Here is a 12,629-nt window from a genome sequence, read left to right as displayed (position 1 = left end):
AATAGTTAAAATTTCGAGGATATAAACATTTAAAATATTAGAGATCAATCTTTAGATTTTAAAGAATTGTAAATCTGCAATATATATATATGAAAAAAGAAACAAAAAAAATAGAATAAAATGAAAATGATTCTTTTCAAATGATTATATGCAAACAACAAATACATGAAAAACAAAAATTTAAACTATTTTATAGATAAAAGTTAATATTAATATATTTTAAGTGACAAAAATATTAATTAATACTCAAATTTACTTAATGTTAATTCTAAATATCATTAAAAAATTATTTAAAACTGCTGTAATTATTTTAAATTATTTTAAACTGCTGTAACTTTGTGTTGTATAATAACTTTACGATTTTACAGAGTCATTTTAACGATTAAAGTATGCACTTTTATGTCTTTATAATCATCTCCTAAAAAATTGGTATAATATTTTTTGTCGTATTTTTATTTTAAATAAAAAGCTGTATAATCTATATAAAAATATAGTTAACAATAAAATATATTTAAAATATTTACAATATAGCTTATTTAAAGAAAAATAAAAAAAATGTAGCGAAAAAAAATCAATTTTATATCAATTTTTAAAAGAATTGATAAAGATATTGCTTTAATCTTTAAATTCATAATGATTTTATTTATGTAAAATATTTTTTAAACATATAGAATCCTCTTAATTTTTTTTTTAATCATCCTTATTTTTTTATTCACTTTTTCAATGTAAAATGAATTTCGAGGAAATTTAACTTAAGAAAATATGAAAGAAGATTCATTTTTTAAAGATTAATATATTATATATAACTATTTTTTATGAAATTAAAGCAGTTTAAAGATTGATAATTTTTCAAAAAAACATTCTAATATTTAGAATTAACAATGTAAAAATTCTATGAATATTAATTCTTAAATTCTTAAATTTTTTATTGTGCAATATTGATTTTTATTTTTAAATTTTTATCTTTTATGCGTTTGTTTATATAATTATTTAAAATCTACATTTTTCAATATTTTGTTTTGTTCTATTTGATCCATTTTTTAATATTATCATATATTAATAATACATATATATATAAATATTATTAGCAATAATACATAATAATAATTCTCATATAAGAGTTCAGAATAACAGTATGCATAATATTTTTACATCTAAGAATTGTTATATTAACTCTTTGTGCTCCAACGATGACATCATTCGATGTAATGTGATAACTCCAGAGGTTCTCGTGCACCATTTGGATTGATGCAGCAATTCGAACGGCGATATTATTTATTTATGTTTGATTTTTTAAAAATATCGTTTCATGAATAGATTCTTAAGCTCTTTAAACTTATAAAGTGTAGAATAATATATTATCAAATGATTAGATTTTTTTATCTAAAATTAGACTGTGATCGCAGATCGAACTACATATTTGACGTTAGTCCGAGTTTGACTCGTGGCGATAGAAATATTATTTTCAAAGTTTCTGAGTTTTGAAAGCATGGAATACTGTAATGAAATTAGTTCAAATGGAGATGAGTTTGATTTTTTCGTTATTAAATAATAAAATTATTTTTATTCATTAAGAAATTGACAATAGAGAGAACAATAGAGAGAAAATAGTGATAAAAATTGAGAAGGTGGAAAATAAGAATAATACAGTGAATGTGAGAATAAGTTATTGGGATATTAATTCAAGATGAGTTTTTCGTAATTAAATAATAAAATTATTTCTATTTATTAAGAAATTAACAATAGAGAGAAGAAAAATAATGATAAAAATAGAAATATAATATAAGAAGATGAAAAATAAGAATAATAGACAATAAAGAATATGTTATTGGGATTATAAGATTTGTAACGATATTTGCCTTAACAAACCGAGAATGTTTCTTAGTAATTACTTTATTATTAATATCACACAACATAGATTTTTAATATTCAGTAAATTATCTTCCTTTATATGTAAAGATAGATAAAATATTAAAATATAAAAAGTTTTATACGTTAATTTGTGTGTGAAATTATTTTAAGTTAGTTAAAAGATTCATTGAACAGGTATGAGAAATCGTCTGGAGTTGGAATTCGCCCGAGCGAAAAAAGCCCGGAGTGCAAAGGGTTAATATTTTATGGATTCTGAAGCTATTATAAAATATAAATTTTAATTATTCTTTAACGTATAATCCATTCTTGAAAATATAATTAGTATTTTTAACAATGCGAAGGTTAAAACTGCCAATTGTCTGTAAATGGAAATTCGCGTAATTTGAGAAAAACTTTCTATAAACATATATGAACTGAATATATTATATATGCATATCCTTAGAATAAAAAATATATATAGAAATAAAAAAAATATTTTCGTAAAATATATATCAATTCTGAAGATCAAAATAAATATAAATAGTTAGTTGACATATATTTATTATTATCCACAAACAATTTGTGGAATTGTGCAGTATGTATTTTTTTTTTAATTAAAGAAATTATTTAAAACAAATTTTTTTTATTGATATTAGAAATATATTATATATATATATATATATATATATATATATATATATACATATATTTATTAAAATATTTACTTATCAAAATAATTTATTATATTTATTATATTATAATTTATTAATATTTTTGGTTCTCATTTTTAATGTTTATGTGCTAATTATTGAATTTTTGTAACGAGTTAACAAAGTTTTGTTTTTTATTATTCATAATTGACAAAAATGAAAGCAATATAAAATTTATGTTCTATTAATATTTTTATGAATGAATGAATTTTTAGAAAGTGATGACAAAAATAAATAATAATAATATGTATCTCTTAACTAAACAAACTAAGATTTTGAAAAGAAAAGAGAAATGAATCCTGAACGTAAAATTTTGGCTTCAGATTTTTATTAGTTTTCGAGATATTAATAAAAAATTTTTGATACAATATATTCTGCGCTTATGTGTACTTCTTTGGCAATGTATGCATTAATATATTACAACTGCTTATCTATTATTTCTATAAATATATCGCAATTTAAAATTTATAATAAATAGATGATTAAAAAGCTATTTCTTTATAAATTATGAATGAGATTTAAAATTTATGTTTTAAGTTATGTTTAAAAAATTAATATTTTAAAGCTAATATCGAAGATAATTCTTTGGATTCACGAAATGTAAAAATAAAATATAAAACAAATTGAGTGACCCATAAATATCAAAAATGATATTCATTATAATTTCAATCATAAAAAAAATAGGTTTTTGACTGGTTTAATCATTGTATACATTTTGGATTCTGCCTACTACTATTCTGTGTTTATGAAAACAATAAATGAGTGGTCATACTGGATTGACGCATACATTATCAAAGATATACACGTATGCAGAATTCAACATATTGCACTAAAAATTTTTTATTAATAACTTGAAAATTAATAAAAATCTGAAGTTTATAATTTTATATTCATAATTTTATATCTTCTTTTCTCTTTTTTCTTTTCTCTCAAAATTTCAATTCGTTTGAACAAGGGATGCATATAACAATACATGCATAAAATTTTGCGATATGCTTTCTATCTAATTGATAATCAAAAATATGAGATACAAAGATAATTTCATTTTTATTATGTCTTCATTATAGAATAATAATTAAATAATAATAAAATATGGTAATAATTCTCCATATCTTTTTTCAATTATAATTAAAATACCATACATATATATCGTCATAATGACATTATGATAATCATGTTTATTTCCAAATTACATATTTCACTATTTAACTTATTTTAACATATATAAACTTATAATTTACACACTTACAATAAAATTATTTTTACAGCGAAAAAAAATTTGAAATTTGATTATTTTTAGCATTTTATTTCTAACAATTCGAAATCATGCTTTCCGTTGTTTATTATCTTTAGAAACGGATACAAATTTTTTTTAATATACTAATTTTATTTTATTATTTCATTGTAGAATTAAAATACATTATAATTTACAATTTCTTTTTTTATACATATATATAAATTTCCATTATATTTATTAAATTTAAAATTAGAAAATAATTTTGATGAATGACAGAATTATGGTGTTACGTTTTCTTTAGATACATTCGATACGGTAATAAAGACATTAAATTTTTTAATTTTTAGTTACTTCTAATTTTTTTATTTTTCAGAATTTTTAAAAAATATATGTTTAAAATTTTTCCCAGAATTCATTAATTATAATTGAAAAATGTGCATATACAAAATTAAAATTTTACATAAAGTGAAATAAAGTGAATTTTATTTCCATTATATTATTAGCGACATCACAAAAAATTTACGTTCTTTAAAACCGTGTATTTATTTGCTCAATATATATTATATATACACAGAATATCCCCAAAATACTGGAATATTCCTAAATTAATTTTAAACATTTTTTTTTTTGCAAAAACTTTGTTTTGTTATTAACAAATCACGGAGCGTCTAGCGGAGTCGACCCGCGATCGGCACAATCAAATTCAAAGAATGTCGAAGAAGATGTGAATATTATAATCTTTTTCATGATATAATTCAATATAATTTTTTTATTAATAAAATATTTATATTCATATATTATATCTTGTATTCAACATATTTTCTACGATATATATTACATAGATTTGTTTGTGCTCGATCAGTGGTATGTAGCCAATGCTACTCGTCGTGATTTGATTAGACTATACAATTCTATGATTAGCCAGTGTTTTTTGTTAAGAGCTCGTTAACAAAGATGTAACAAAAATTTTTGCAAAGGAAAATGTTGCTTGAAATTACTTTAAAAATTTCCAGTTTATGGATATTCCAACATTTTTGGAATATTTTATACATACATATAATGTCCATTTAATGTTAAAATTAACCAATATGCCAGAGGTCTATTTTTTGCGAAATATGTAACAATTTTAAGCTGCAGTTATAGTGGATACATTTTTTTAATATTTGTCTTTCTGACAATGAATTGTTTATCTAAAAAAACAAAGCATATATGTATTATTTCTATAAGAATATATTTATTTCATTGTTCTGATAAATTTATAAAAACACTAGTTTATCAAAAAATCTAATTATTTATTCTATTCTTATTTTAAAAACAAACATGAAAGATATAATAGATCAAGCAACGATGTATTGCTATTTAAATATAGTCGTTTAATTGATAAATATCACAAATCAATTGATTGGTATCGGTATATTTATATTAATTACATGTATTTCAATAGAAATGCATCCATCTAATGCTAATTTAGAATTGGCACAATATTATATCTTTCATTGGCAACGTGAATGTTTTGCTAATTAAAATACGTTTGTTAGTTCCTATAATGACAATGAATGTTTATTCATTTCACATTATTACAAAACATATCATGTCTTATTCATATATAAAGATAACTGAAAGTTGCTATGCCTGTGTCAATCTGCTATTGTGAAATGAACGATAATTGTGAATATGCCAAAGCCAATTAGTTGCCGATCAAAAATGCAATAATATCAAATGGTTAACATTTTTAAAGGAATGTTATAATGAAACATTCAATTGCAAAATTTAATTTTTTAACTTTTATCTTATCTTTTTAAAAGTATACTAATGAATTGTGTTTTAAGATTTTTCCGATAAAAATAAAATCAAACACAATATAAATTGACTTTTTAATATTTATTTTCAATATTTTATCGATGGATTATATCTGATCATGTAATGTCGATATATGCTTTGGATATATATCTTATAATTCTCTTCATATAAATTTCGCATTACGACAGTTTTTTCAAATTCCAAAGGATTTCATAATTTATTTTTTTCCATAATTTAAATAAATCTTGATATTATGTTACAATAATCTAATAAAAATCGCAACATTATTAGTAATAATAAATAATAGTGTAGTAATAATGAAAATATGTGAATGAGATTGAGTTAATAATGATATCCATATTATCGAAAAGACTAAATAAATTGAGAAAAGCAAAACATTTCTAATTCTTTCTAGATTTACAAAACAATTTTTTTTTTTTATATATAAATATTTCATTATAAAATATTTTATCCGAAATATGTCATAACAGACATCGTAATTTTGTACATCGATGTAAAGAAGTTAAATTAATTAAAAAAATTAGATTAACTTGTCGATTTAAATAATTTGAATAATTTTATATATATATAAAATGATCGATTTTTGAATTACTATAGACAAACGTACCATATATTTCTTATTATATATTTTAACATAGTCATAACATAGCTTTGGACAAATTTGAATAGTGATAATAAATATTTACAATAATTAGCAATAGAATATAATTAAATTTAAGTTAAGTTTAGATTTTTAACATTTAGGGTTGTTTTAATTTTTTTTTTTTTTTTTTTTACAAGATATATATTTGAATTCTAAACTTTTTTAGCATTTGCCTAGATTAACATTAAATTGTTTGTCGCACAATTATTTTAAACGATAGTATATCGATGATCTTGACCTTAACACATATCAAAGATGTTATTCCAAATATCTTTTTTTTTTATAATTTCAGCGATCTCTTATACTTTTCGAAATTTCCAAGAAATAGTTATTTGATTACTATATTAAATTTCGTATACATATATGTTTGTAACAGCGAATGCTTTATTGTTTAGTTTAGGCTATAGAAATGCTACACAAAATGAAGTGCATTCATAATCTACATTTAAAAAAAGTTTATATATATATGTGTGATGATTTTGACAATATATTTCGAAGTTTTCGAAATTGGTAACAAGATTAAATTTCTAAATATAATTGTTTTCTCATATATAAACACAGAGATATTGAAAAAAATTATTTTTTATTTTAAAGGCTATTTTCATTTATTAGATGTGATTGCAGATAAAAAAATTATAAGAATTAAATATTCTTTCAAAATTTATTTTACTTAAAAATGTTATTAAGATTAATGATTACGTATGATTTGAATATTTTTTTTTTTGATTTGTATAAACGTTTGATTTGTATTTGTATAATATTATTCATTATAATATATAATTTATATTATATATCATAAATTTATATTTGATTTTATTCTATGTTTATAGGGTAGAGATAATCGAGAATTGCGTTATCGTGGCAGTGGTAGTAATGTATCGAAACAAACATCTTCAGATTTAGGAAACGAAGATTGGGAAACTACGTCTGAGAACAGTGAAGATCACACAGAGGATCACAAAGAATCACGTAACAGTCGTAATAAACAATTTTCTGCTCGTTCAAATACGGGTAATAATCAAAATGTTGTAGCGTCAAATATGCATTCACGTAGAAATGAACAGGCAGGAAACAACCGTGAACAACGTGAAAAAAATGTAAAGTCTTCCAATACAGCGTCCCGAGCCCCTGGCGCAGAAAAACGAAATCTACAGAATTCCAGTTTCGCAAATCAGAAGAATCATTCCAACAGCATTCCGCCGTTGATACAAACCACTCAAATACAAAATGGAAGATCGAGAAATCAAACTTCTGGAAATAATTTATCGATTTCAAATAAATCGATAACAAAAGACACTACAGTGAATCGTTTAGATGAAATAAAATTAAGCGATTCTAATTTAGTTAGTCAAGCTCTTAATGATATTAATAAAAGATCCCAAGGAAAAGAGAAAAAGCCAATGATTGATTGTGAAATGGAAACAAATAATTGCATTGAAGATGTTCCTAATATTGTTGAAGATAAAGTTGATTCTGACGGTTTTCAGGAAGTTCGTTCAAAGAAAAATGTAAAAGAATCTAGACATGGTTCAAAAGAAGAGACAAAACCTGCAAAACGAGAAAAGGAAAAAGATAGAGAACGCGACCGTTCAAAGTCAAAAGCAAATGGTGGTTCGCAGCAAACAACTTCTTTGCAACAAGTACAAAATATACCGCCATTGCTTGCTCAAACCATTCCACAACCTACAAATATTTTGCAAAAACAATATGATAGAGCTTCGAGAAGTCAAAAACTTGCACCTAGATTCCAAAAGCAGCGTTTAGCTAAACAACAACAGCAGCAGCAGCAGCAACAACAACAACAACAACAACAACAACAAATATGCACATCCGATGCGAATGATACAATCAAAATTAACAATTCAAATAACTTTGGTAAAGATTCGTCAACTGGTGGTCCCGCACCTCCACCATCTGTGAATGCTTGGGATAAACCGTTCACTACGAGTCAGTTACAATCAAATTCTCCATCAACAGTTTCTTCTGATATCCAATTAATACCAGGTTTATCAACACAAAATGATCATGGTCACGTTCATAGTCATGAAGTTAACGAACAAACAAATTCTGGTAATAGTAGTCAACGAAATTCACCAAGTGGTGAAAAAAATGTTGGCAAAAGTTTGAAAGATCAACTTCTAGAAAAAAGTTCAGTTTCTGATGTATCTTCACCTCCTGTTCAAACATTAATTTTTGAGAATACAAATTATTCAAAAACTACTAAGGCTGGTCCTTCCGATTTAGCAGTAAAGACTAAATTTCCGAATCATATAAAAACTCAACAACAACGCGTTGAGAAACGTACAGATTTGGAAGAAGAAGGTAATACCGCCACTAGTATACAACAACAACAGCAACAAAGTTTACCCGTAGCATTTTCAAATAAACCTAATGATCTAATAAAAGATAAAAATCAAGAGCCAATTCAAATGCCTCTTTCATTTAATAAAAATGAAGATAATGCAGATATGAAATTGGATTTCACTTTTGATTCTGATCTTTCTCAATTAACAGAAGACAAAAACAAAAGTTTAGGAATGACTCGATCTATACACATGGCTACTGGCCAAAATACTATTTCACCTTCTACAGCAGAACTTAATTTAAAAATTGCATCAGTAAAAAAAGTATGGGAAAATGCACCTCCTATGCCAACCGTGGTTGAACACGAAGATGGCAATGTTGTTAGTACTGCTAATACTTTCCCTCAAGCGTTTGAAAGTACAGATGTTGATGATAGTTACAGCCCTCATCAACAATATAATCAAAATAATATGAAAAATGAAATAACTACTTCGACGAATGTGTGCAAGGTGAGAAATCATTTCGCGAACATTATATCATGTTATCATGCATGCATATTTAAACTATTACATCACTAGAAATTGACTCGATGTTAAATTATAAATTTTTTATAAATTTAAGAAAATTTTTTATAATTTGTTCATTTTATTATTTTCACCGATTTGAATGTTCTTTGTTCATATTTGAAATAAATATTTCTTATAAATAGTTATCATGGTGAAAATTAGAAAGGTAAGTGGCTAACACGCATCGTTTTAATTTTGTTTCATTTACTAGAAAATCATTTTTTTTCTTATTTTTTTTTATTTTTATATTATTTTGTAAATTTGCAAATATAATTATCAACAAATACTTTTTTATATATCAATTACTCCCATTTTCATAATCGATGTCATTTATCATCATTGTGATTTTTTCCTCTTTCCTAGATTATCCATATTATCTATATTATCATTGATTTTAAACAATAATCGTCTTTCATTATTCTCGGTTAATCAATAATATTTTTTTTATCATTAATTCTTTTTACTTAATTAAACTTATGCGATTAGCAATGAACCTAAGTATTTTCACCAAACTTCGAAAAAAAATTTTTAAAAAGAAGAGAAAATCATATCACAAAATTCATATTATTCTGTCAGCATCGATTAAAATAGCAGTTGATAGTGATGTAAATAGAAAACTAAAAATAACGAAACACCATGTCCCCTGTGGGAAGATGCTGACTCTTTGCCTGATGCGCAGCTGGTTCCCCCGCAGGTGAAGCCGCAGCAACAATCCTCGGGCAGCAGCAGTAGCCAGTCTGGTTCAACAGTTCCTGGACCGAGTTCTATCGGAGCAGGTCAAAGTCCTATCGGACATCCTCCTGTCAGTCTTCAAGGACCATTGAGCCCACCTCCATTTAACTCTACAGGACAACCTTCTCATATCAATTATCAGGTGATCAGAATTATTTTGGAAATATTCACGTAATATTATATTTTTTATTATATAAACAAATTCTTCAATATATTTAATATGATTTCTTATATTATATTTTTTTTTGTTTTCGTTGTTCTATTGGTTATATTATTTTATTTTTATTTTTCAGGAATTTCCTCAATATCCAGGCTCTCAAGCTGCACAATACGGTAGCATGTCTGCAATACCTTCTCCGCCAGCTGTATTATTTAACACTGGTTCCGGTCAACTTCCAGCTCAAGCAGGAGGTCTCTATGGAGCATTTCAGTTAGATCAGAGCCGTTCTCCTTTCACACAATATGCGCCACCATATGCGCCATCTCTTCAAAATTCATTTAGTCAACAGAATGTTTACTTGCAACAACCTCCGCCTCCTCCACCGCACGCGCCAAATGCACCCACTCCGGATATGTATCAAAGCAATCTTTCGCAATATCGCATTGTAAGTAAACGTTCTATGTGATATATTCTATTTTGCATTTAAAGAAATTATTTTAATAAAATTATTTTAATGCAAATCAAATATAAAATATTCTTCTATATCATAATTTAATTAAATAAATTACAGAAGAACAATTATATATAATAAATCATTATAGCGAAATTAATTTAATAACAAAAATATGTATAAAATGTTTTTAAGATGGAACAATAAGTCATATACAAAAATATATTAAAAAAAAAATATTTTTTCTTTTAAAAAAAATCTAATTGAAATTTATTAAATATATAAATTAATAATAAATTTGACTAATTCCTAAAAGAATATAAAATCCCTAAAGAATATAAAATAATCAATGGATAATTATTCTATGCAAAAATTAATAAAAAAACGTTTTCGAAAAAAATCATGTGATTCGTTGAATATATTATAAATATAGCATAATCCTAAAATCATAATATTCTCAAGTTAGAATTTATTATCCAACTCTTTTTCGATCTTTTAAATTAAGAATATTGAAATTTGTTTTTCTATCACTTGATCAGTGTTACAATCATATTATATTTTTGCGATACCTAATATAATTATTTATGATTTGACTATATATATATATATATATATTTCGATTTTTATTAAAAGAAAAACTTAAATAATTTTTATTCTAATTTCATATCATATCAATTTATTGTATTTGAAAAAGTTTTCAAATTCGATTTTTTCAAAAATAAAATTTAAAGAAAAGAAAGTAAAATATCATTTTTTCTAATTTTTGCATTTACAATTATTATTCGCTTATACTAATCATTTTGGAATATTATATATTGATATTTTAAAATTTATTAAATATTTATTAAATATTGAGATATTTTATATATAAATAATATTCAAAAATAGAAAAAAGATATATAGAAAATGTAGTTTGATTGATTATTTCTATCTAAACCAAATGCAAAAACATATTATAAGATATTATCAAATTATAGCAAATATATATTAAAAAATCATACTACGATGATATTTAGATATAATTGAACCGATAACTTCTTTGTTTTGGTATCTCTTTTCATCTTTTAAAATACATAAGTATTCAAATATAAAAATATTCATTTTTTACAGACAGCAGCTGCTGCTCCACCATTTGGACAAAGTCAACAACTCAGTAACAATCCGAATACAGTTCTTATTAGCTCTTCTTCAAATTCCTTAATGTCAGCCAGTGTCAAGCCATCTTCTCAACCAATTGGAGCTATTGGAACTAAAGCTCCTCATTTTCAAGCACCATCTGCTCCTCAACCAAATCCAGTACGTCTTATTTTAATTAAACAATGTATAATTAATAGTTATTTAATTTGTGCACGAAGTTATTTATCAAATTATTTGCAAGATGCGTATGTTTATTTTTTTTCTTTTTTTCTTTTTTTTTTTTTTTTCCTTTTTTTTTTTAGTTAACGTACATACCATATGATCCAAATCAAGTACTCGGCGTAAGTGGCAGTTATATGGGCAATTCCCAATTGGTACAGAGACCTGGTCCGAATGTACAAGCCTCAGCTAATAGTTATTATAGTGCAACTTCAGCTGGTAAGTAATGAAGCGTACATTATCTAATAGATCATAAATACAAATTGCCATTATTATATTTTCATTTGCTACTGTTTAATATAATTATTATATTTATTTCAGATGTATTTCCCGGATCACAAACAGGTTTTTATCAGCCAGGAGGTGCTACACAACAGACTGGTACTCATTATGGACTTCAGGGATTTGGACAGCACAGTCAAAGTTTGGCAACTGGCAGTGCTACTCCTGTTGGACTTCAAAATTTCAGCTCAGGCTTTTTATCTAGTTCAGGTTTACAAATTGCTGCAGCTGCAGCAGCTCAGCAATTTCGTAATCCGACAGGAGGACTTCCTGGACCAGCAAATGCAGGTCCCACTTTTCTTAGCAAACATCAACCACAAGAACAACCTAGACAATTAAAAAGTCCATCGGGAAATCAGCAGGATGTTCTTGCATCAGTTTTCAGCTCTAGTAAGTCAAATCATATTTCTATCATGTGATATGTTAAAATATAATATAGATAATATTTTACATGATATACAATATTTTACAGCACCCCAAATACCATCTCCAAAATCAAGAAATTGTAAACAACAA

The 12,629-nt window shown here is 24.7% G+C and overlaps 1 protein-coding gene across 5 annotated transcripts in view; it reads left to right on the top strand.

Moving 5' to 3' along the window:
* nocte (no circadian temperature entrainment) overlaps positions 1–12,629 on the top strand; it is a 34,901-nt gene that overhangs the window by 19,176 nt on the left and 3,096 nt on the right. For 4 of the 5 annotated variants that reach the window (XM_086914051.1, XM_012486133.3, XM_086914052.1 and 1 more), the window contains exons 11-17: positions 7,093–9,075; positions 9,812–10,006; positions 10,158–10,469; positions 11,586–11,771; positions 11,915–12,050; positions 12,153–12,503; positions 12,586–12,629. The exon at positions 12,586–12,629 is cut by the window's right edge and continues 81 nt beyond it. In XM_086914051.1, coding sequence (XP_086770177.1) covers positions 7,093–9,075; positions 9,812–10,006; positions 10,158–10,469; positions 11,586–11,771; positions 11,915–12,050; positions 12,153–12,503; positions 12,586–12,629 — 3,207 coding nt within the window. The remainder of the gene's footprint in view (positions 1–7,092; positions 9,076–9,811; positions 10,007–10,157; positions 10,470–11,585; positions 11,772–11,914; positions 12,051–12,152; positions 12,504–12,585) is intronic. The other variant, XM_086914050.1, reaches the window with a different exon arrangement.

The sequence above is a fragment of the Apis florea genome, unplaced genomic scaffold, assembly GCF_048593485.1.
Source record: "Apis florea isolate Af1SG1 unplaced genomic scaffold, ASM4859348v1 contig_3571_pilon, whole genome shotgun sequence".
Lineage (NCBI taxonomy): Eukaryota > Metazoa > Arthropoda > Insecta > Hymenoptera > Apidae > Apis > Apis florea.
The sequence above is the reverse complement of the archived record's forward strand: the minus strand, read 5'-3'. Positions and strand labels throughout refer to the sequence as shown.